The sequence below is a fragment of the Gymnoscopelus braueri genome (assembly GCF_963280865.1).
Source record: "Gymnoscopelus braueri genome assembly, chromosome: 9".
NCBI lineage: Eukaryota > Metazoa > Chordata > Actinopteri > Myctophiformes > Myctophidae > Gymnoscopelus > Gymnoscopelus braueri.
This window is the reverse complement of record NC_137610.1, coordinates 29,339,464-29,366,129: the sequence shown is the minus strand read 5'-3', so window position 1 is coordinate 29,366,129 and position 26,666 is coordinate 29,339,464. Positions and strand designations below refer to the sequence as shown.

Sequence of the window (26,666 nt, the reverse complement as noted above, 5' to 3'; positions counted from 1 at the left end):
ATAGTTCTTATACATTCTGTCATATATATTTAGCCGGTGAAATAATAATGAAATTAAACTGTTCCTCATTTTGCAATAGGGAGTGGGACCCCCCACTGAACCCCTCACCCCCAAGGACCACTGGGGGTCCCCATAACCCACTTTGTGAACCACTGATCTGGATAAGTGTCCTCCCATTTATCTTTTTTCAATCAACACTTTTATAATTAGTTGTACTCTCAACTCTCTGTGCTTCATGTGAACACGAATGCCCGCTGTGCTGTCACACAACACCGTCTTCCTGTATGACACAAAAGCGCCGTGTCAATGTGAGGAAGCTCTCACTTCTTCAAAACCACATCCTCTTAACTTCCTTGTAGCTCGACCCGGACATACATGACAGTTATTTCTCTTTCAAACCAATGCTTGTAAACTGAGTACAGTCAGACCCTTCAACATAATTTGTGGATTTCAGAAGTATTCATCATTATTGCAACTCTCTGTTGCCTGTATACCTCTGCTTTGACATTAGGGCATTAACGACAGAACGGTTCAGGCAAAGGTTGACCTATCTCGCAGTCAGAGCGCTGAAGGTAAGCTTATGCAAAAATACTTTGATGTTTATGACTTTGTCTCAGACTCTGCTGTTTTCAGGAAAGAAAGACACACACACACACACACACACACACACACGCACACACGCACACGCACACGCACACGCACACGCACACGCACACGCACACGCACGCACACACACACACACGCACACACACACGCACACACGCACACAAAGAAAACAGTAGTTCTTTGGGGTAACAGTGTGACATTCGAGGTCTTGTTGCATTCCGGTTACATACATACTGTTCTTTCAGAATACATGAATTTTCTCCTTGTTTGCTGTTCTCTGTTTGGGGGTGCATAATTCAATGTGACAGCGGTGGCCTCATGAATTTTTGGGGTCATCATCCACCACAATAGATCCACTATACAGTAAGTCTGGAAGGCAGCAAGACATATACTGTAAGCAGGTTCTTCTGTCTGTTGACAAATGAATTGTCATTATACTCACTGACGGGCCGGCTGAGAAATCAATCTTTTCTACAGTATGTGTGCAGGCGCGCGGGAAGTCCTTAATACCTAGGGGGGCTGTGCGTCGGGGGGGACTTTTTTGTGATCTTTTTGGGGTTTTCTGTGTTTTTCCCCACACAAAAAGGCAGAAAGACAGTGTAAACACCAGGTTGAAGTTCATCCATGACCGTAACAGACTGCTATGATCCATAAAATATATATATATTATAAAAAATAAAATAAAATAAAACTTTTTTTTCTCTTTTTTTTTTTTCTTCCCATCACCAGGGGGGCTGCTCCCATCACCAGGGGGGCTGCAGCCCCCATAGCCCCCCCCTTCCCACGCCACTGTATGTGTGTACTCTATTTTCAACCTTTATTTATCCTGGGAAGGGTTGCTCAGCATGCATACTGTTTTTTGCAGCATCCTCTTATGGAACTATCAAGTTACAATAATTCTCATATAGAAGCTGCTTAGTACAACTAATACTGTTACTTAAACCCTATTTACTTCATTCACATTGGGCCCCGCAGGGGCATAATACTTGCACCCCCCTCCTCCTCCCCCCGACACCAAATCTATTCTGTGTTAATATCGTAAAAGCTTGTAGATCTGCTGTATTTTCACAGAATGTTTGCTTATTCTGACCTGCCCAGAAAAGGGACGCTAAGGTTCATGGGGTTAAGTACTATAAGCTCAAAGACTCCTCAAAAGTAGTTTTTTGAAGGATATGGGAAGAGTGTTTATCATTCACTGCCCTCACACAAGCATTCCCAGCAAGGCAGCTCCTTTCCCATCATAACCCTTACGCTAACTCTATCCATACTGATGTCCGATGACGGTTGATAATGTGTTGCATGTTTTACTTTGCCGTATTTTATATTTGACGCAAAAGCACCTCGAATGTTGTTAGAACACATATCGCCCTTTAACAGGGTTTGCTGAAAAGCCAGAAGAAAAGTGAGCAGTATACCCTCTTAAGGAGCTATGGAAGGGGACATCTTTACCTGGCAGAACAGTGACACTGTGGATTATGAGGCTTATCAAGGTATATGTGTAAACATTCATATATATATTTATATACAATTTATTTGATATAATGTTACATTTGCTGTATACATAGTATGAATAAATAGTTATGTATTAATGAAGCTATGTCAGCCTTTTCACCCACCACCATTCAACCACCCACTTAAATATTACATGTCTATCATTCACAATCTTTGAATGCATTTAAATGTTGAAAAAACAAAACAACTACTAACAAGAGGTCACCCACCCCTACACTCCCAGATCTTTAACCCAGAAACATTTGAACGAAATACAACACATTGGCATTTGGAGGCTGGCTAGGAGGAAAATACTTTGACAACTGGTGCCAGCCAGCTTTATAGTTGAGCCCATCATCACAGGAGCTAATCACCAGCCTGGCTCCACCACTCAGTCACCATTCATTCACCCCAGCTTGCACTCAATCAGTCACTCCTCACCTTTCATTCACAAACACACCAATGAGGAGGAAAACATACACAGGACAACACACACACACACACACACACACACACACACACACACACACACACAGGAAAATACATACTATGACCCGAGGGTCATAACAGTGTGTTGTTCGTACACAGGAGAGAAGAGGAAAATCATCCAGCCAACATCCTTACAAGACCCAAAGCTTCACAGACTGAAGGAGGTACAGTAAGAGCTGCAGTGGTGTAAAGTAACTACATTTACTTAAGTACTGTACCTACTGTAAGTACAGTTTTGAGGTATTTTTGACTTTACTGGAGTATTTCCAATTTTCAGTACTTTTACTTCTACTCCACATCTCAGAGGCAAATATTGTACTTTTACTCTTACTTTGAACTTGCAATACATAACAACTTCAGCCCTATATACATTTCGGCTGTTTAAAAGCTTGTAGATCGGCTATTTAAAAAAAAAAAAGTATGAAAACTTCGTCAAAACGTGTGAAATGAGACATTTTGCATAATGAGTACTTTTGGTACTTTAAGTACATTTTGATGCCAATGCTTTTGTACTTTTACTCAAGTAAATTTTGAATTCCAGACTTTTACTTGTAACAGAGTATTTCTACACTGCAGTATTGATACTTTTAAAACGTTTGAGTACTTTTTACACCACTGATGATGAGCTGTCCCTTATAGCCCGTTTTTTTCTTTCTTCTTTCTGCTTCGGTGACAAAGTGTCGAGCCATGTGATGCTCAACTCAAATAAAAATGTCAAGTCAACTGATGAAAGTATCAACGCAGCATGATGTCACTTGACACTTTGTCGCTGAGTCATGATTTATTGCCTTTTTAATATATCGTTGCTGTCGGGCAGAAGCCTCTTTGGCCTATGTCCATATCCATAAATTAATGCCCTATACTTTGTCACACTCCAGTGTCACAAAAAGGCAGTGGTGTAAAGTAACTAAGTACATGTACTCAAGTACTGTACTAAGTACAATTTTGAGTTACATTAACCACTTCAGCCCTATTTTAAGTACTTTAGGTTTTGGTACTTTAAGTACATTTTGATACCAATACTTTTGTACTTTTACTCAAGTAAATGTTTTATTCCAGACTTTTACTTGTAACGGAGTACTTCTACATTGCGGTATTGATAGGTAGGTAGCAAAAATAGGTAGCAAAAATAGCAGATCTACAAGCTCAAAACGTGTCGCATTCGCGACACGTTTTGAGCTTGTAGATCTGCATTTTTTTTGGTGCTATTTTTGAATCCTGAGAAGTAACAGTTTTGGACATAATGAGGTTTCCAACCCGACGCGACAGCAACAATATCCATGTTATCTTTCCACTGTGTTTCATTAATCTTTCATTGTAACATAAAAGTCCATATGCTACTATAGACTACCCTAAAGATCTCTCTGTGTCTTATAAGTAGTTACTTAGTGAGGTAATTGCTAACATGGAAAGTACATTACAAAGCCTACCTATTATGTTTTTGTTGAGAAGATTAATAATTTCTCACGCACAGTGGATAGGACTGGAAGGCTCATGGAGCAATAAGGCACATTTGACTGCTGTCCAAATGATTTTAATGAACAAATACATGAATAATTACAGCTTATCACCGGCTTAAGCTTGCTTCTTTAAATGCAGGCTAGTGGAAATAATAGAGCATGCATTACAGATAATCGTATTAGTTTTTGGAATATAATTACGATTGGTTCTATCTATTTAGGAAAAAAATGAATATAATCTTGTCTTAAGACTGGCATAACAAATTATAATAATATTTCCTCCTCTTATGTACTGTATACTCAAGAGGTGAGTATAGTATGGAATAAATGAAAGTGAACGGTGCCAAAAATACCTGATCTAGAAGCTCACAACGTGTTGTGAACTTGTAGATCGGCTATTTTCGGCATATGCAACACTTTTGTATGACGACATATATAAACTTGGCTTAATTGTCTTCACAGGCATTAATTGTGTGGCTCAACAGAACTCTGACACTAGATCACATAGTGGTTCAAAGTGTGGAAGAGGACCTATATGATGGACTGGTGCTCCATCACCTGCTGGGTAATGACAATTATGCACACGCACGCACGCACGCACGCACGCACGCACGCACGCACGCACGCACGCACGCACGCACGCACGCACGCACGCACGCACGCACGCACGCACGCACGCACGCACGCACGCACGCACGCACGCACGCACGCACGCACGCACGCACGCACGCCCGCCCGCCCGCACGCACGCACACACAGGCTTACATCATGGCTCCACACATAAAACACATAATTGCAAGTAACATGGTTACACGAGTCACGACACAAACACAAAGACGATAATCACACATAAATCCCCACTCCGTATCCCCCCAAAGCAAATATAACAACACAATAACACGATCAATAAAACAATATAAACGTGTGTGCGACCGGAGGCATGCTGAGAAGTCTCTCCCATGTTCAATACACTATACATTTGTTTCCCACAATCACTTCCAATGTCCATGTGCAATAATTCATATGTATTTACTCATCTTACGCTGCCATAACAGCCTCTATAGTCTATAGTGTGTACAGTAGCTAGTTAATAGTATATATTCCATTGCAACACGTTACAGTGTAGATTGGGGTTCCAATCGTACACTCTCAGAGTTACAGACCCGGAAGGGTCCATTTGGACCCCTGGTGGTGGGCCCCAAACCTGATGTTGAGAAACAGTGCTGTGATTCTCAAAGTGGGGTCCAGGGACCTTCAGGGGTCTCTTTTAACACACTATCTTCTCTTCTGGGGGTCCCCGGCACAAAACATTTTCAGACAAAAAAAAAAAAAAACATTTGAGAACCACTGCTGTAGGCCAATAACTATGTGTTTCTGTGCAGGCAGGTTAGCTGGTGTGAACCTCCCTGTGGAGGAGATCGCAGTGACCGGCACCGCTCAGCTCCACAAGCTGGAGGTCATCCTGCAGGAGCTGGACAAGCAGCTGGATCTGAAAGACAGCTCACTCATCAAGTGGAACGTCAAGCGTGAGTTCAGTTCAGTTCAGTTCAGATCAGTTTTATTTTCAGATACTGGACAAATACTGTAAGAAAATATATACAATTCATTCACTTTAAGTTGATTTACAAAACAACAGTAATGATCATAATAATAACAAATCAAACAAAGTAAACTAATTATAGTCCATTTGGTGATTCGCTTGAATGCAGGTCCAAGTCCCTGAAAAAAGGGATAAGGAGAAGCATTGAGCTTGTCGGGCCCTACCCCTGGTTATACTCTCATTAATTTACACGCCTCAGCGCATCCGTTTTCCAGACTGCATATTCTCTCTCTCTCTCTCTCTCTCTCTTTCTCTCTCTCTCTCTCTCTCTCTCCACTTAAACCCTCTATACTTAGAACAGACCTGTACTGGGTGCGCTCCTTTTTCCCCTCTACACCAAATCTCTCAAAAATAGCCGATCTACAAGCTCACAATGGGTCGCCTTGCTATGTTTTGTGAGCTTGTAGATCTATTTCTGGCGAATGTTCTCCCCAGAATAGGGATGCTAATGCTGGGGTTCAAGTGATTAAGGTGTACTTTTCTATGCTTATCCCATCTTGCATGGGTGGAATAATGGTCTCAATCACACAGGTGAAATGCAAGCAATGCAGTGATTGTGCAAAATTACAATGCCTTCATAGCACATTGCAATATGTATTTAAAATGGCTAACTCATTGCAACCCATAAAGTTCTTCATCAGTGTCATTGTATAGGCTCTGTGCATACAGTACTATACCAAATATGGTTGATTTAGAAAGATATATCCCAATTGGAAAACTACACGTCCTATGTTTACTGGTGCTAGACCCTCCAAGAGTGTGTTGATTTGTCTCTCTGAGAATATCTGAAATTCTTGGGGAAGATTGTGTGGCTTGTGACGATTGCGTCCAACATTTAGTTCAGTGACCATGGGGCTAAAAGAATGGTTCAGAAGCTGTGTTCACGTTCACTCCTCCATTGGAAATAATAGACTCCAATCTGCTTCCGGTCTCTTAAAAAGGTGACCACGTATACTTTTGTCCCAGAAGGTGGCGTAGCCTACCTGTTTGTTTCCTCTTCCGGTTCTGGGTCTAGACGAGGTCTATCGGAGTCTGCTGCTGCAGATATATCTGACCGTAAACACGCCACCTTTCATGATGTGTTTCCTGGTCTAGACAAGGTCTATGGCGGTGCCAGCGCGTACACGGCTTCCCTTTGTGGACCTCTGATATCACATTGATGATAATGGAGGTCTGCAACTTCTGGTGTTTCTGTCATGCAAACCATCTATTTTTCTGTACTTGGGATGATTTGCTTTGTACCGAGGTATTGTGTTGTGTGCAAAAAGACAATAAAGGAGCATGCACTCAGCTTTTGACTTACATCATAAAGCGGTTTGCAAACACACAGACAGTTAACAGACAGACTCACTGACGGGTGAACCCTCTTTTATACTGCCTCTGCCTCCTATAGAGCCACCTGGTAAACAGCCACTTCATACTGTATGTACACACTACACACGATCGATTAATCAATCTAAATGGTAAATGGTGCATTTGTATAGCGCTTTTATCCAAAGCTCTTTACATAGATTGTGCATTACATTCACCCATTCACACACACATTCATACACCGATGGCGGAGGAAACCATGCAAGGCACCAACCTGCTCATCGGCAGCAATTAGGGGTTCAGCGTCTTGCTCAAGGACACTTCAACACTAACTCTGGGGCAGCCCCCCAGCCCGGGATCGAACTGGGAACCTTGCGGTTTCCAGTTCACTTTACCCGGCCACTCTACCCTTGAGCCACTGCCGCCCCAATCTATAATCTGATACACATTTCTGCTCATGAATAAAGGTACATATTGACCAAATCACCATAACCATCAATAGTTCCATTCCATATATCAATCACGTAAAGGGGAACTTTATTTGTGTGAAAAGGATTGGAATTGGTCCATTCCTTGGCTTCTGTGCGCTTCACTTTCCGGCAGGGAAATATAGCTTAAAGCTGGTATTAATTAAAACTATGCCTTTGTTTACGAATGCAGGCTTCTATTCTTTTATTTGTGTGAAAACATCATTTCTCAGGGATATCTATAGCTCTGACGTCCCATGGGAGTTGAGCAGTGCTGCTGGAAGGGGGTTGGGGGGGTTCTCCTGTGCAGAGGACTTTGTGTTGTTTAACGGAGGAGCGTCTTTATCATTTACCACTATTTCCAGACACATATCAGAATATTCTCCCCAGTTCAAAGCATATCATTTAGAATAGATGGGGAATTAGCATTTGAATATGGTGGCCGTCGCTACAGTATGTATTTGAGCCGGAGAGATGTCCTACACACGGAGCAATAGACCTGAAAGGCAGTTTTATTTAAACACAATCATTAGGACATTAGGATGCATAAAACAAAATAAGTAAACATTTATAGATACAGTTACAGTACAGAAGAGAAAGGAAAAGAGAAAAATAAAAAATATCTCATTCAAAGGCAGCGGCAAACAGAAATGTCTTTAGATGTGTTTTAAAATAGATAAGAGTGGCAGCATACCTGCAGTTTTATTGGACTTTGTTCCAGATATGTGGTGCATAAAACTAAATGCTGCTTCCCCACGATTATTTTTGGTTTATAGGGACAGAAAGCAGACCTTTTCCCAGATGACCTAAGAGATCTGGATGGTTCATGATATCGTACAAGATCAGAAATGTGATTTTGGCCCTCAACCATTCAAAGCTTTTATAGACAAACAGTAGTATTTTGGTATCAATTCTTTGACACACAGGATTTAAGAACTTGAGTGATATGTGATATAGATAGAGTGATATGCTCCACTTTCTCGGTATTAGTAAGGAGTAGAGCAGCAGCGTTCGGTAAAGCACTTTGTGACTGTCATTGTCTGTGAAAGGTGCTCTGTAAATACATTTTAGTACCTTCCTTACTTACCAACTTACTACGCAACAAGCAGAGTGGTTAGGTTAAAGCCTGGTTTATACTGTGTGAGCCAAGCCATGGCTTGTGGCTCACACAAGGGGGTCCCCAGAAAAATTTGTTAATGATAGTATAAAAATCTGTTTAACCACTTTAACCCCATATACTGTACATCGGTTATTTTCAAAGAAATCTTGAAAAAATGATGTCTTATATCCTACTCGATTTAAGGAACCTCTGTCGGTCCTTAGAGCGCATAACCCAAAAGCCTGCATGTAGTTTGGCCACAGTATGGACTATTTTTTTTGACTATTTTTTGAAACATTTTAACAACACAAATCTTGTGTGAGGGTCCCTGGCACAAATCTTTTCAGATTGGGTTCCGCAGCCAAATACATATTCATTTGGAGGTCCTAGACATGAAAATGTTTGAGAACCACTGATACAGAGCTATAAGCCACGAGCCAATAATAAGGCTTGGCTCTCACAGCATAAACTAGGTGATTAACATGTGGTGATCACAGATACTAACATAATCAACATTCTTTCTGCAGGTGGCATTTTTATGTTCTGCGACTTGGGATTGTCTTAACTTTTCAATTCCCTCCACACCACCATACACAATTCAATTTAGGACGAACCATTGCACTCGGACCAAAAAAGATACCCTTTCTAATTAAAGTTTCTAATAGTGTCCTTTGTTCCAGCTACAATGACATTCTAGACAATTGGGGGGGAGGGGGGGCAACCATTGCAGAAGGTTGTTTCCTGTTTTAGAATTACAATCCCCACCTGCACTATTTCCCCCCTAACTCTCCCCCATACATATGCGGTTTGTTGACATGAGTGAGTAAAGAACTGGACGCTCCTGCCCTGCAACCTGCACATCCCCCGATGAAGTGTCCAACCTCATTAATGCTTTTGTGGCTGAATGGAAGCAAATTGCAGCCGCCCAATGTTCCAACTAAATGGCATTCTGAAACTGCTCTCTGCAAACTGTGTGCCACAACATTGGAAGCACACAATTGCCTAGATAGAAGGTCATTGTAGCTGTAGCAGTAGGAGTTCTATTCACTGGAACAAAAGGCACTAATCAGAAACACTAATTAGAGAGGGTGTCCATTGGCTTTTGGTTATACTGTAGTGTATGCATTGTTGCTGTTGGCAAAGTGTCTCATTTCACAATGTGCAAGTCAAGTTGTGCTTCCATCTTGAAAATTATTGGTTTTCACAACATTATCACAGTGATAATATGCAACTCCCTAGTTGACCGGGGTCCCCCAGAGGTCTGCACTTGGTACCCTCCTTTTTTCCCGATAGAACCAAAACTATTTACCAAAAATACAATGCAAGGTCTGACATGGCTACTGTGTGTATCCGTATTATTTATTTTGTCCTGCATAATGCAAGCTTTGTTGTTGGTGCATTATAGTATACTGTTGTATATTTATGTTTATTATTGAGGGTGCTAGCTTTTTCTGTGATGTCTTTAGCCTGCTGTATATACCTGTGTCATTTTCGATTTTTTTTGCATTGGCTATTCAAAAATAGCAGATCTACAAGCTCACAGCACGTCACTTCGTGCCGCGCTGCAAGCTCTGCTATTTTTGAAATTTTTTTGGGGGAAAAATGTGTGAGAACTACTGATTTAGAAGGCATTTATAGAATCGGCCTCGGGTCTTAATGGGTTAATTTTTCCTTCAACTGTATCTTGACTGCTGTGCTTCCTTTGGTGACTGAAGTTCCCTCGCAGAATCAATAAAGGTCTCATCTTATCTTATCACAGCGTGTCGTGTGGTGTTGCGAGCTTGTAGAGCTGGTATCTAAATGTTCGCCAGAGAAATGGGATGTCAGATTTCATGTGGTTCCAAGTTGAGTAAATGATGCTTCTCATTTGAGATGCTTGTTTGCTGTATTTTGCATCACAAAATATGTCTTTGGAGTAACTGTTTTCTATCCAAGGAAGCGATGTATCCACACTGTGGGGGGTTTCTGTGTACATTCAGAGCAGAGGTTCATTATGTCTTCTTCCTCTGTGTCACATACAGTGCTTAGTAGATGGAGTCTTTGGATGGAAACTATCAGCCATTAAGATTGTATTTCCTGGCTAATATATCAGTGGCTTTTTGTTGGATCGCACTATATTAATCCCCATCTGATTTTCACATCTAGGACATTATTTTTTGTTTTGCTGTATTCCAAAGATAGTGTGGTTTCATGCTCTTATTTATGCAATTAAAATTTGACATTATTGTTCACATTGCGTAAAGAATATTAGATTAGTCTATGTAGCTTCCAAACCATTGTTATTTTGTCCAATTAGGGTTGGATGAGGTCCAAATGATTCTCTCCTCCCACACTCCTAGAAGCAGGTTGATATAGGAAGGTACATAGGTCATGCCCTATCGCTGTGCCCCACGACTCTGTGTAAAGTTGTTCTGAAAGAGCAAATACATGATTCTCCAACGGACTCATGTTGTCTCATTTTTTGTCAATGTTGCATAGCTTGTAAACCTTCTCCATTGTAATTACTAATCATGTATTGTACATTTTTAAAAATGTAATACATTTTGTTTATCACATGGGTAGTGTGTCCTGGATGTAAGACAAAATATTTGATATGGTTGCCAAGGAAGAAGGAATATTTAACCACTTATGTCCTATATACTTTGTTGTATCAAATCAAAGTTTATTTATATAGCACATTTAACATAATCTCTCAAGAACAGATTCTGCTCTGCGCTTGAATCTGTCGGTAGCCGTGTTGACAACACGTGCACATTGGCTATAAGTGGGCGTGCCATCAGATCAGGAAGGAGGCCGCGCTTTACCCAATCAAATGTAGTGGGCGGGATTTACATGTGTGCGGCTCATTCCCCACTGGAAACAAACCGAAACTCATTTAACAATAGCGTCCTCGGAGCCGACAAAACCACGGAAAGTTAGTAACATTTTAACTTGCTCTTTCATCATAGAAACAACTGTGCTTTTAACCAAAACGATCCATGTTCTTTGGCAGAAATGGTGTTAGTGTTCCGTGGAGAAATATTGTTAGTGGGAATAAAAACATAGTCGCACCACCGGAACTGAAAGGCTGAAGGCAGACCAAAACCCCGGTTTCCCTGAGCACGGGTCCTCCGTACGGCTCCGCCCAGAGCCAAAATGAACAAGTGAAAAACAGCAGAGGGTGCTGTTTTTACTTTTTATTTGACGATGGGTTCCCAGATTGCATTTAACATGACCAGGGGTCTATTTCACGAAACCTGGATTAGGGATAAACCGCGTTTAAACCGGGTTTAATCGGCTATCCTGGCTTAAATTATCCAGGAATCGGTTTCACGAAAGCTGAGTTAGCTCGGCAGATTAACTTAGCCAGTAAACCTGGATATGTTTATCCATGATCCGGTTTCACGAAAGAAAATTGAAGCAATCCTGCCTTAGTTACCATGGCAATTTAGCTGCGAAGTTACCCTGGTCCGGACCAGGCTAACAGCCAAGCTTTATTAATCCAGTGCCTTGTTCTTCAAATTTTGTGAAATAGCTGTTAGTCCAATGACTCCAATCATAAACCAATGAGTTTTTCCACACTTATTCAATTCTTATGCGAAAATCGAAGATCTACAAGCCCGAAATGTTTTTGTCTTATGGCGGCCGGGGGTCCCCGGCCCCCCATGGACCCCCGCCCCCGTGGACCCCCGGACCCCCGTGTACCCCCGGCCCCCTGTGTACCTCCGGACCCCCGTGGACCCCCATGGACCTCCGGACCCCCATGGACCCCCGCCCCCGTAGACCCCCGGACCCCCGTATACCCCGTTGGGGGTCAACGGGGGTCCGGGAGTACACAAGGGGCCGGGTACTCCCGGACCCCCGTTGACCCCCGGCCCCGTGGACCCCCGGACCCCCGTATACCCTGTTGGGGGTCAACGGGGGTCCGGGAGTACACAAGGGGCCGGGTACTCCCGGACCCCCGTTGACCCCCGGCCCCCCGTTGACCCCCGTGGACCGGGGACCCCCGGCCGCCAAAAGGCAAGCTTTTCACTTGTAGATCTTGGATTTTAGAAATTAGAAATTAGAAAATTATTCTAAGTGTTTATAATTATAATTCCAACATTCACTTAAACTCCTTATGTTTAAGCCTAACTGAATTATATATTTATGGATTTGTATATAAATTAATTGCATATTTTTGGACAACTTGTGCATTTAAATTGTCGGCAATACTTTGCCACGCTTTCTCCCTGGATCTATATTTATTGCGGCCGTGTTTCCTTTCTTGCTTATTATAAATTTTACTTCCTTGTATGATTCCATGAGCTGCTGCAGTGCTGCTGTTCAGCCACAGAGAAGAACGCCGCTCTGGTTTTGGGCTCCATGATTGGTCAAGTTCAAGGATTCTGCTATCGACTTTCATGGTCTTTTATAGGAATATGTGAACTCACATTCAGCCTGGTTTAATGATCCTGTCTCGACAAACCTCTCCTTCTCAGCCCGGCTTGGCGTTCGTGGAACTGAATAAACCAGGCTGAACAGTGAACAGCGCAGGCTTGTCAAACCTGGATTTGCCTTTCAAACCAGGATAATTTAATTCCGCTTTCGTGAAATAGACCCCTGGTCAACCAAAGTGCTGTACAGGTAAAAACAAACAAAAAGAAAACAATGCAATATAAACAGACAATAGCATACAATGAAATAAGCAGACACAAACAAACATTATCACCAGTAAGGGAAAAACAGGGCTACATCAGCTGTCACTGAAGGCTAGGAAGAAGAAATTAGTCTTTAATAAGGATTTAAAAATAGCTATCGACTCTGCAGCTTTGATGTGTATGGGCAAATTATTCCAGAGCCTGGGGGCAGCCGCCGCAAAGGCCCGGTCACTCCTGCTTTTTTCCGTGGGTGGTGGCACCTCCAGCAGCAGCTGGCTGGCCGACCTTAAGGCTCTGGGTGGAGAGTGGTCGGAAACGAGATCTGCAAGGGACAAACATTAAAATCTTAAAATCAATTCGGAAGCGGGCAGGGAGCCAATGGAGCGAGGCCAAGACTGGCCAAGACTTCTATGATGAATAATTGCCGATCTAAAAGCTCACAACATGTCATGCTGCAACGCATTGTGTGCTTGCAGATTTGCTATTTTCGCTGCGCAACTAAGTATAAATCACCCTTAAGCCTACTAGAAACAAATCTTAGACTGCCTTGTTTCTACATGAATAGACTGGACACTATTGTTTAGAGTGCAGTGCCCCTGTGGTTGTTTATACTGTATGTAGGATGGACAAAAAGAAGACTAAAAGCCGGAGTTGCAGACGATTAAAACTGCCATCTGAACAAAAATATGATTATGTTATGGTATGGTGGTGTCACATTATGTGTGAACAGGACATGTAAACCATAATACACTGGAAGTCATGGTGTTAGACGTTGTTGAAAAGGACAGCAGAGGAGACGACCGCCTAAAAAGACAACTCCAATGTAAGACCTTTGGGATTGTAAAACTGAAAGCAATTAAATACTGTGTCCTTGATGACATAGACTTTTCTCCTTTCTTGTTCAATATTACTTCAGGAATAATGAATAATATGGAACTATTGACTGTTGTGGTGGTGATATCATGAACAGAAACATGTGGACCAGGTTATAGAATGATGAATTTATCATATGTACATATGGAAAGGACACATTATACATATCTTTTTGTATGTGCCCCCTCCCCCTGAGGTTAGGGTTAAGCCGTTAAGGTTAGGGTTAGGCATAGTGTTTGTGAGGTTAGGGTTAGGGTTGGGCATAGTGTTCGTGAGGTTAGGGTTAAGGTTAGGTTTAGGCATAGTTTTTGTGAGGCTAAGGTTAGGGTTAGGGTTATACGCATATAACCACGCCCACCTGGGCAAGACACCAAAGAAAGAGGGAGTCCCCCTCTACTACTGACATTTCCTTGACTACTGATGATGCATGCATCACATCCTTTTTGACCAATAGGCTTTGACACTGACAAAGAACCCTCCACCCTCTCAACTCATTAGTGTAACACAGTACAGGTGTGTTTGCGACTGCTGCTGACAACCCTGATGAAGACCCATGTATGTCACAATGGCCATTTCAAATACATATTTCAATGTACATTTTGGGCTTTTACATTTTTGCACAAACACTACAGTGTGCCTGTTTAAAAGGACCCTTAGCATTTTACATTTGTTACTGAGACCATATTGCCCCCATGCAAAGAAAGAACCCTTCAAAAGATGGGGAATGACTGTGAAGGATTAGGGCTGGAGATAAAATAGCTGACACTACAGGGAACTCTGTTAATCATCTGTGGAGAAGATTATATATTGTTTTGTTCCATTGCCCGGAGCACAGAGAGATGAGAGTCTTTCATGTTAGTATGCATGTTGATTTTCTCTTGTGTGTTCTGTCAGTTCTCCACGACAAAGACCTCCTGGCCACTATTCATCTGCTGGTTGCCATGGTGAGGCGTTTTCAGCCAGATCTGGAGTTGCCGTCAAATGTGAAGGTCGAGGTGCTGCTCGTGGAGGTGAGTTTGACTGTCAATTAGTATTATCGATTATTTCCGGAGTGATTATCAATTGATTATTTCATAAAATTAGCCAACTATTCTTTTTTTTAAATAATCGATTAAATCAATTAGTTCAATTAAATGTGGCAGCCTTAGTTTCAATGTTTCGTTCATTCTCAAACATGATGCCTCATGAAAACGACTCACATTTTCTGGTTCATGGTGTTTTGCATCTAGGTCAACAAGACTGGCATCAAATCAGACAAACAGATTGAAGTCCTTACAGATGAAAGGTCGGTGACGTCCCATTCCATGTGCTTGAGCAGATCGATGTTTATTAAGAGAAATAAAAATTCACAGTATATATCTATTTTTTATTTTGTCCAACAGTGATACAAGCACTGATTCCTGCGACAGTTCAGACAGTAAGTAAGAGTGTTGAGCAGAGTTGACATTTTTTAGACAAATGTACAGTATACATGCCGGTGTGTCGCACACGGAAAAGAGCCGATCTACAAGCTCATGATGCGTACCGCTCCGGCGCATCGTGGGCTTGTACGTAGGTTGACTATTTTCGTAAAGAAGTATATCAAGCCCTTTACTGTTGGTCTACACAGGGGAAGATCCTATTGAGGCGCTACTGAAGCTGGACACTCACAAGGTCAACACTGTGAAAAAGGTAATGTAGAGATTGACAGCACTGCTGATGTGCAGTTGTTTAAGACATTAAAGCTATAATCTGGGACTGAATGAATAAAATGCTATTTTGACACCCAAACTTCGATGGATTTCCTGTATGTGTGTCACGTGGGTTTAGACCAGATGTAGGACTTGAGTCTTTTAATTCCTATGGATAAGACACCATGAGCACAGATTATGACCAATTTGTTTGCCCCATAGTCACTGTCAAGTGTTATAATATTGGACCCACCTATATAGGCGAGAGACCTACTTACTGTATGTTCCTATTTCCATCACAAGATTTTTATGTATTCAACGGAATGTATTAGGCCATCTTAAAAATATAAGTCTATTCTACATTGTTTTCTTTACAATAAATACCTGTTCCCAGTATAGGTGATTTCCATCACGTAATACAAATTCCTTGTTAATAGTTTTTTCCAAGTGGTTTTACTTGAAACCACGAAAGTCCAGAATTTTGCAAAAATGTGTGTTATATACAATCATGTTTTATCGATAATACTGTTTATATTTTCAAATTTTCAGGCCATCTTACATTTTGTCAATCAGAGTGTGTTAACCATGGGCCTGCAGGTGGCTGACATGGAAAAACAGGTAAACTCAGCAGTCCAACACTATTTTAGATCATAGAAATTGTATCCCCTATTGTAGAAAACCCATTATTGACACATCAATGATCACTTTTAGAGCAATGTTTCCCAAAGTGGGGGGCCCAGGGTCCTTGGGCAAGGGTTCCAGGGGGTCCCCAGCTAAATGTGTTAATATGATCACAATCAGTTTAACCACTTAACACTATGTTTATGTTATACTTTGTTTATTTACAAATATATGCTATATTTGAACATTTTAGAAAGATCGTGGAGAAAAAAAGAAAAATATGGAATAATGTAGACATCTTATGGGATCCCCCAGACAAAATATTTTCTGATGGGGCTCCGTGGCCAAATAAATATTAATTTGGGGTCCTTGACATGAAACAGTTTGAGATCCAATGACTTAGTGTGAGGGACTAAATGAAAATGTGTTCCTGCTCTCAACCTGTTCTTGGACACCGGTGATGCCGGTGTTGTTCAAATGTCCATCTACTGTAGTTTGCAGACGGTGTGATTCTGCTTCTGCTGATTGGACAGCTGGAAGGCTTCTATGTTCCGCTGTATGACTTCTACCTGACCCCTGTCAACAACTCTGAGATGGTATGGATTCACATGGGTTCTTTCTGTCATATTAGTGTTCCTATCAAAGGTGTCTAAGAATGTGTGGGCTAAATCAATGGGGGATGCCAGGGGGCCAATTTCAATTCAAAGACTGTTGGCATCCCAATCTTGGGCTTGTCATTATTGTCCAAATATTTGACAAATGTTAAAAACTTTTCAAAAATAGCAGGTCTACACATTCTGGCAGTGATTGAAATTTTTGGCCATAATCATGTAGTCCAGTGACTCAACCCGGCGACCTGCGAGCCAAGGCGGTCCCCTATAGGGCGCTTTCTTGTGGCCCTTGAAACACATTCTATTTTCCAATGTAAAAATAAATAATTATTGGATGGTTGGTTGTACAGTACAATCATAATGACATAGGGATGACCATTTTGCATTTGATTTCATAACCGTTAACCCTAACTAATTAACGATTAATTTACCATTAACGATAATAAAATGTAGGCTACTATTTAGAATGGTAGGAAATGTACCAGAGTCCCAAATGAACACTCGACAGGGCTGTATTTGTGGTTGTGAAACTGCTACAGAAACGGTTAACCGTGTTGTTCATTTTTGTCGTCTTGTGACCCCCGGCCGACTTCAAAGTCGTTTTACATTTGTGGCCCCCTGCCTAATCTGGTTGAATGCCACTGTAGTGTGACCACGGTACCACTATGGCGTCATGGGGAGTGATGAATAGGAGCACAGTAAGTAACGGTGTCATGCCGTGTCACAAATGGACTCAGTCAGTGTGCCACTTAATTATTCAAACATTCACACAACATGACAGTGGAATGGCACAGTCTGACAGGAGCTGATAAGCACGATGAACAAGTCTGTGTGTAAAAAAAATTAAAAGACGGCTAAAATCTGTAGATGACTTAGTACAGTGGTTTTCAACCCTTTTCATATCAAGGTCCATTATTTATTCAGCATTTGAGCCACACTCTTTGACTCTCAGACCCAAAACAGAATATTTTGTTATGGATTTTGTCCAGCATTCCATGCTGTAGGCTATGGATGTTGTACCAACAGGAGAGATAATAACAGGCAAACGTTGATCAGAATAACAATTCTTCTACATTCTCTAATTGTGTAGACTTCTTGTAAATGAAGTTATACAGATGTTTAACAATAATTTAACTCTTGAGAGCGTAACATGAAACCAAATGGACCCGTCATTTTACGCGCTCAAGAGTTAAAGATCTAATAAGGGTCCATTTGGTTACCAACTCTCCATCATTTAGCTGGGGACCACCTGGAACCCCCTCAAGGACCACTGGTTGAGAACCACTGCCTTAGATAGAAATTCTGCCGGCTTTACCTTAGACTAGTGTGGGTGATGAATCATTTAATAATTACGTGTCTGCAACAGATTTGCTAATTACATTTTTTTAATGTAAATATATCTATCCTTTTCTGGCATATAGCTTCAAAATGTCACCCTTGCCTTGGCCCTCCTGGACGACATTGGACTTCAAGTGTCCAATATTGACCCACAAGGTTAGTGTGTTCACAACCGCATGTACACAAAAGTTTATACTCTCAGTATTGACATCATAAACCCTGCTGATGCTTTCAATTCAGAGAGAAATGAGAACAAAAATTTACAGCATTGTGAACGTGTAGATCGGTAGATCTTTGGTGGGAATGAATGCCATTTTTTTAATATTTTTTTGTAACTGGGAGACAGAAATGTAAAAGTAATTCAGACAGTGTCCTCTGTCAAAGGCATTTGTCCTGTTGAAAAGGGAATGCCCAAAACCTGTTCTTTTGTAAATGAGGAAAGGCCATAGTGCTAATAGTTTGTGTTCATCTCGCTCTGCCGTGAGTGGTGTGAATATGACAGTGGACGAGATGGGTTTGCTGTTGAATATGAATGAGTTATCTATGAAACGCGCGTAGATGTGTATCACCACAGTAGATTGGCTCCCTCCGAGGTCATCATCATTAATTTAAATAGCAGCACTGATGGGGAAAACTCAAGGGGAGGATGTCACTGATGTCTGCTGTCTGCTGATAATAAAGGTGATTCAACCTCTCTGCCACTGCACGTGCGTAACAGTGTGCAAAGACCAAGAGAGGGCAATGCTATACCCATAAGCATCGTGTTATCGCCCAGGTGTTAGAAAGGTTATTGTTTGTCTCCCAGTTTATTCATATATGGATAAAAAACATACTGTAGATAAATATTGCATGTGCGTCAGAGACCAAGGGACTGACTGCATGCTTTAGTCTAATACCTAATTCATAAATTAAGCCTACAGTATGTGGATGAATCATTCAAAGCATTTATCCCTGGGTACAAATGGATTTTCCCCTGTCCTACAGATCCATTATCGATCCATTATCTAGGCTATGCTCTGTTAACCCATTAAGTCCTACGGCTGATTAATGCCTTCTAAACCAGTCTCAAACTTTTTTGTGCCAAGGACCCCCAAATTGATATATACTTGGCCGCGGATCACCATCTGAATATGTTTTGTGTCAGGGACCCCACTGAAGAGAAGATTATTGTTAAAAATTTCAAAAAGTTTCAAAAAAAATTCAAACACTTCAAAGAAATGTTCAAAAATAGCAGATGTACACGCTCGAGCACAGCACGAAGTGACACGCTGTGAGCTTGTAGACCTGCTTTTTTTGAGAACCAGTGTTCTAAACCACTGTTCTAAATTCTAAGAGTTTTTTTTTAAAACTATATATAGGCCTTTATAGCTAAAATCTAAAATGACACAGATGCTTTCCCTGTTTTAATAGGTTAAGCCTGATTTACTTAGTTGCTCACTGGTGTTGTACGCCGAATATAGCAGACCTACAAGCTGTAGAGTTGAGGCGTTACATTTAGTTTGACTCGGTTGCACAGATAAATATTGTGGAAAAAAAGAAACAAGCTGTCTGAATATATCTGAATATATCTGAATATCTATCATACTGATTATCTATCATTTAGCCCACTTTTAGAACCACTGATTTACAGTAGCCCTGCCCCAAAAAACATAAGCTGATCAATTTTTATCAATTTTGTTTAAATGGTCGACTCTACTGTAACTCCACAATTTGTACTAGAAATGTCTTTTTACATGGTTTCAGCAATTACTTTTTTAATCCAAAATTTCCATTATAAATCTGCCATGGCAGGACTAACGTCATCCCTGAAGCAAAAGGACGTCATATACCTCTAGCACTCTTTTGCCTGACAGCTGTGGCCTATAATTTTAAAGGAGTGCCTCAGCGTGATATCTGTTAACGTACGCACCAGCACAAATTAATTTAACCCCGGAGTAGCAAGTGGCTAATTTCATTTGTCTTTAGATTCTTTCAAATTGCTACTGTAATTGCTGTGATTGAATGAGGGATTCCCAGCCCTCAAGGTCTACACATATCACACAGTGGGGTATTAATTAGTTTAGAAGTGATCTTGATGCCATGTTCAATTGGATTACTGCGTCACACAAGAAAGACCCTTTTGTGGGGTTCTTGTTCCACAAAGGACAGAGTGATTAGATCCATCAAATGTTTTACTAGATATGTGAGCTATTAAGGTGCATTGGGCCATTAGCATAAATTAATCTTGGTAAAAGCACGTCTTTGCGCTCCCATGGTTTTGGGAATGCTGACGGTCGACCATAAATAATCACTTACTGGCTTCTGTGCACCTTTTGTGTGACAGATATAGTCTCTCAAGACGTCACCGCGACCTTGAAGGTGCTGTACGCCCTGTTCAAGAAACACAGGGAGGGAAATAAAATGGGAGCGGAACGGACGGGAAGACCTCGGCAAGTGAAGATATAGCGATGAGGATAATCTGATCCAAAGAAGTCCTTAATCGTTCCCCCAGAGGTGTCATCTTCCCCCACTATTGTGTCCCTCTCACTGTATCTATATCATCTTTGTTTCAAGCTGTTAAATGCTATTGCTTTGCAAATCGTCACCTTGCTAAAATAATGGCCATTTATGTTTTTCAGAAAACAGAAAAACCTTTACCAAAACAAACTATATGATATTTCTTCTATAGCTATATGACTATTGACATATACAAATAACGCTGTCTGTCAGTAATGTAAGAGGATTAAATGACTTAGGCCAATTTGTGTTTTGACTTAGGCAATTGTAAACCTGCCAAATTATGAATGGAATAAGTGACTTACTCCAGATTTAGGCAAAAAATAATCTTGCCTAAGTCACATTGTCTTTGTGACTTAGCCATAAAATGGCCTATAGGTCACACTCTTGAGATACGCCATTATACTACAGGGGTGGGAACAGCATGATCCTTTTCTACAAGGATATAGGCGATTTTACCAGAAGTCATGAAGAACTGTTTTAGGCAATAATATTATTTTCCTCAAAGAATGACGTGGGCCATTATTTTAGCAAGGTGACGAAATGTGATATTGTTTTGTTATTGAGGTGATGTTATTTTATAGTCCGGGAGTCAAAGGGTGATTTTTGGCTGAACGTGGTTTCGTCGGTTAAAGTTTTTTTCTCAACTGATTCTTGCTGCTGGGGGTCCCCTCTTAAGGATTCAAGAGGGTGCCCAGTGAAATCCCTTGAGCATTTTTAATTATTAACCCCTTAATGCCCAAAACACAAAAAATTCACCCAAAATAGACTTCTATGGTATTTCATGCAAGATACTTGATCTAAATGCTTAAATTTGGTTTCTACAGTGTGTATCCATGTAAGTGGATGTGTACAGTGCATTAGATTTAATATTTATGCATTTTTTTAATATTAACCCCTTCCTGCCCAGAACAACATAATCTTTAAACTGTGATATTGTACATGCACAGAAATCAAATTAAATCAAATGCATTAGATCTGCTTTCTACACTAGTGGAACTTTTTTCCTTTTGGATGAATGCACATTAACCCTTTCAGGCCTTCCATCTTGAGCATCCTGCACAAAAATATCTACAGAACATATTCCCAATTTGGTGTTTCCCATAGCTTTCCCATAGTGTTTGTATGGCCTCCAGAGGTCCGCGGGGACCCCCTGGCGGACCCCCGGCCGAAAATCTCAACTTTTTTCGGCTTGTCGATCTGCTCTTTTTCGGGCCAAAACGGGCGGTACCTCCCTGTCCCTGGGTCGCCCGGCGCCGGCGGAGGGCTCGTTGGATCCGGGCCGGGGGTGCGCACGCGTCGGTGCCCCCCCCGGGTGTCTGGGGCTCTGGCCTCTCCCCTGCGTGAAATTTCGCGTGGGGGGAAAGTGGCCACTGGTGCCAGCGGGTATGGACCATGCCCGGAACTGGGGCATGGTCCTGGGGCAGTGTCGGCGCCGCGAGAGGCCCCAAATCCTGGAGGATTCGGAAAAAAGCCAGGATTTCTTCAGAGTCCAGAGCTCCCAGGAAGCTGTGGGCTCACGGCCTCTCCCCTGCGTGAAATTTCGCGTGGGGGGAAAGTGGCCACTGGTGCCAGCGGGTAGCTATGGACCATGCCCGGAACCGGGGCATGGTCCTGGGGCAGTGTCGGCGCCGCGAGGGGTCCCTTGTCCTGGATCTCCGCGTCGTACCTCCCTGTCACCTGCCCGTAGCCCAGGAGGCGTCTGGCTCGTGCCTGCCTCCCTCCTTTGAAAAAGTCTCCCGGGCGAGACGCCCACTCGCTCCAGACCGTACCTATGGAGCTTGGCCGTCGCGATGCCCAGCCCGAGGCTCCGTCTCGGGTGGCGGCGCGGGCCCCCTCCTCCTGGATCTCCGCGTCGTACCTCCCTGTCCCCTCCCCGTGGCCCAGGAGGCGTATGGCTCGTCCCTGCCTCCCTCCTGTGAAAAAGTCTCCCGGGCGAGGCGCCGACTTGTTCCAGAACGCACCTATGGAGCTTGGCCGTCGCGAAGCCCGGGGCGAGGCTCCGCCCGGGTGGCCCGAGCGGGGCGCCCGGTGGTGGTGGCTGAGGAGAACCATGAAATCGGAGGCCTCTTCCCAGCGGGCTTATGGGAAGAGAGAGGCCTCCGGTCGGGCACGGCCGGTCGGGCACGGCCGAGTGGACGGGCGCCCTGGAGGTCCTCGTGGAGCCCACGAGGATCTGGGCTCTGCCCTGGCCCCCTCCTTTGAAATTCTCTCCCGGGAGTCTCGGCAACTTTTCCCATCCCGCATATATGGAACCGGCGTGCGGACGCCGAGGATGGGACGACGGCAGGCCCGAGAGAGGCCTCCGGTCGGACGCGGTAGGGCGGCCTAGCACCCTGGAAGTTCTCGTGGAGCCCACGAGGACCTGGGCTCTGCCATGGCCCCCTCCTTTGAAATTCTCTCCCAGGAGTCTCGCCAACTTTTCCCAGCCCAGATATATGGACCAGCGTGCGGACACTGGGGACACGGACGGCAGGCCTGCCCGAATGCAGGGCCCGCCGTCGGCCACGGTGGCCACTCTAGTCTTGCACTGTGTTCCACGGGAACCACGCCGCCCGCGAGGGCCGTGGAACCCGCTACTTTTTCCTGACCGATAGGCACTCGTAGCCCGCCTCTTGCAAGGGCCCCGCCGGCACCTCGTGTGCTTCGGCGGACGCTGCTTGCAGCCTGCAGGGCCGTCACTTCGCCCCCGGGCGGGGAGCCGGCCGGTCAGTCAGTTCGCGGGGTGGGCCCCGGTCGGCCACCCTAGCCCGGGGCCCGCAGAGGTCAGAGCCGGCTCTGCACCGTGCGTGCCGTACGGCTGCCTGTGGACCTTGTGTCTCTAGCAGCCTGCTGGCGCCCGGCGCACTCCGGCCGACCCACCGCAGAGCGTGCGGTTCCTGGGGAGGCTGGCGGTCTTCTCACCGCGTCTCGGCGAGCCTCCTCGCTCACGGGGGGAGCCGCCACCAGCAACCCGTTGCTTTACGACCTCAGATCAGACGAGACGACCCGCTGAATTTAAGCATATTACTAAGCGGAGGAAAAGAAACTAACAAGGATTCCCCCAGTAGCGGCGAGCGAAGAGGGAAGAGCCCAGCGCCGAATCCCCGCCCGCGGTGGGCGCGGGAAATGTGGCGTACAGGAGACGGCTGTCGCCCGGGTGTCGATCGGGGGCCTGAGTCCTTCTGATAGAGGCTCAGCCCGTGGACGGTGTGAGGCCGGTAGCGGCCCCCGTCGCCCCGAGGCAACGTCTCCTCGGAGTCGGGTTGTTTGCGAATGCAGCCCAAAGCTGGTGGTAAACTCCATCTAAGGCTAAATACCGTGAGGGAAAGTTGAAAAGAACTTTAAAGAGAGAATTCACTGCCGTGCCCTCGCCGGGCGCACTTTATCCGCGGCGCTGCGGCGCGACCGGCTCTGGGTCGGCCTGGAAGGGCTCGCGGCGAAGGTGGCTCAGGTTGCTCGCGCGCCTGAGCTTTACGGGGGGTCGCCAAAAGATGGCGGCCCCCCTCCGGACGCGCACTTCATGTTTGTGAACAACTTGGCGCCAAATGACTCGTAAACGACCTGATTCTGGGTCAGGGTCTCGTAAGTAGCAGAGCGGCTGTATGACCGCGATCTATTGAGAGTCAACCCTCGATCCAACCTTTTGTCCGGGACGCCGGGGTCGGCACGTGGCCCCCCGGCGTACCTGACGTTAAACTAACAACCTTTTTCAGAGCGCGCCGCACTCCCAGGGGTGACGGCGCCTCCCGGGAACGGGGCAGATTCAGCGAGGAAAGAACACCCTGTTGAGCTTGACTCTGTTGAGGAGCAGGCTTGTCCCCGGCCTGGGAACGGAGTCCCATGGGCGCGCCAGGCCATTTGTACCACCAGGTCCACACGGTGCTTTGGCCGCGGCCTGCCACTCCACTTAACGCCCGCCGAGGGGTGCTTAAGAGTGGGTCCGCGGGACCGGCCCCCCGGGGGTCCCCGGACTGGAGCGAGCACCCAGCTTGGGGGCTCCCTGGGCCGGGTCGAGGCCTCCCCGGGGTTCCCTGGGGGTCCCCAGCCGTGGGTCTGGAAAAAGGACAAAGTCCTGCGGTCGAAAAAGAGCAGATCCACAAGCCTGGATAGGCCTGTGGTGGCCGCGGGGCGCAATACCGCCGGCGTCCACAAGGCGGCGCCGTCCCCGGTCCCTGGTCCCCATCGGGGGTCCATGGACCACCTCCTACCCAGGGACGGTGGCTCCCGGGGCGGGTAGAGCGGGCGAGTGTGCACCCGGCACTGTGCCGTGAGGCACTGGGCTCCCTGGCCCTTGCCCTGTGTGAAGGGGAGAGCCCGGGAGAAGGGCCGACTGGTGCCATCTAGTAGGTAGGGACCATGCCCAGGAAGAGGCCTCTTCCTGGGGCAGCGATGGGCCACGGACCGTGGCCCATACAAACACATATTCCAATTTGATGTGCTAAATCAATATTTTTGCATAAAATGCCATAAAAAACGTTTTTTGTTTTGGGCATTTAAGGGTTAATGACTAAAAGATGGTTGGCCTCAAAGGGTTAATATGCATTCATCCAAAAGGAAACATGACCAGTTCCACTATTAGACTTAGTAGAAAGCAGATCTGATGCATTTGATTTGATTTCTGTGCATGTTCTATTTCACAATATCACAGTTTAAAGATTAAGTTGTTCTGGGAATGAAGGGGTTAATATTTAAAAGTTTACAAATATTAAATCTAATGCACTGTACACATCCACTTACATGGATACACACTGTAGAGCAAATTTTAAGCAAATTTTAAGCAATTAGATCAAGTATTTTGCATGAAATACCATAGAAGTCTATTTTGGGTGCATTTTTAGTTTTGGGCATTAAGGGGTTAATAATAAAAAATGCTCAAGGGATTTCACTGGGCACCCTCTTGAATCCTTAAGAGGGGACCCCCAGCAGCAAGAATCAGTTGAGAAAAAAACTTTAACCGACGAAACCACGTTAAGCCCCATGACTCCCGGACTATTAGTCTGTTTTAACACAGATGCAGAGTTTGGTTCTATGTATTAATTTGCACTTTATTTATGCTGTTTTGTTGGGGCTTTTGTTTGATTGTCTGATGTTACATGGCAGGAACATGTATCTGTTTCTTTCTGTAATATATCTGGTTTTATTATGTTCGGGACTACGGATGAAAATTGGCATTCTTGCTAACTCCGACATATTTACACTTCATCCTCAACTCTACTGTATGTAGTTTTTGTTTACCTTGCTCATGAATTATGTTCTGTCCCTCCCAAATAAACAAGCAAAGAAAATATGGATTGAATTGTCAATCTCAGAATGTTGAATTTCAACAGTGAAGTCTTCCTCAGGGTTTTGACCCTGAGAAAGACTGTCGAAACGTTGGTTTCATTTTAAAATAAACATTTTGCATCGTGGCTAAGAGCTGTGCGGCCTCATCCTTTGCCAATACTATTACCTGCCGTGGCCAGCACCTCATCAACACAGGTGTGCGCTCCCTCCTTCTGTGTTTGCATAAAAACAATCATACCCAGATGAAAACAATATCAAAACTGAATGAATTTCATCCATAGTGTTCATCTCATCTATTTTAATGCATAGGAATACATACCTCACAAAGTTCATAATATATCTTACTTATAATACTATCTACTAGGGAGATTGGAGTTCAAAAGTCTGATTGCCTGGGGAAAGAAGCGACAAGTGACTCGGTAAAGGTTGTTTGGGACAGTGGTGGACAAAGTACTGAGATAAAGTTTGTAGTTAAGTAAAAGTAGCAATACCACAATATCGTTGCTGTTGGGCAGAAACCCTGTATATCCATTTTTTCAGAGAGGTGGCTGTCTACCCCGGTGGACCCCAAACTGGTTTAATGTCAAACTGTTTAATGTCAAACTGTTTAATGTCAAGGACCCCCAACTTGATATGTAATTGGCCCCTCC

At 44.0% G+C, this 26,666-nt stretch overlaps 1 protein-coding gene across 1 annotated transcript; it reads left to right on the top strand.

Moving 5' to 3' along the window:
• The first annotated feature begins 397 nt into the window (after nt 1-397).
• parvg (parvin, gamma) lies at nt 398-26,024 on the top strand. Its single transcript, XM_080438815.1, has 13 exons — nt 398-572; nt 1,984-2,096; nt 2,686-2,750; nt 4,509-4,611; nt 5,429-5,572; nt 14,910-15,025; nt 15,245-15,300; nt 15,398-15,432; nt 15,625-15,686; nt 16,235-16,303; nt 16,801-16,902; nt 18,339-18,411; nt 20,579-26,024. Exons 2-13 carry the CDS (start codon nt 2,036-2,038, stop codon nt 20,698-20,700), a joined length of 1,008 nt encoding a protein of 335 aa, XP_080294941.1. The 5' UTR covers nt 398-572; nt 1,984-2,035; the 3' UTR covers nt 20,701-26,024.
• The last annotated feature ends 642 nt before the right edge of the window (nt 26,025-26,666 follow it).

Excerpts from the sequence above, each read along its gene's own strand:
- parvg (XM_080438815.1), top strand. The coding sequence starts at position 2,036 with ATGGAAGGGGACATCTTTACCTGGCAGAACAGTGACACTGTGGATTAT. Across the intron at positions 5,573-14,909 it reads CATCAAGTGGAACGTCAAGC|TTCTCCACGACAAAGACCTC; the intron begins GTGAGTTCAGTT and ends GTGTTCTGTCAG. Across the intron at positions 15,687-16,234 it reads AGGTCAACACTGTGAAAAAG|GCCATCTTACATTTTGTCAA; the intron begins GTAATGTAGAGA and ends TCAAATTTTCAG.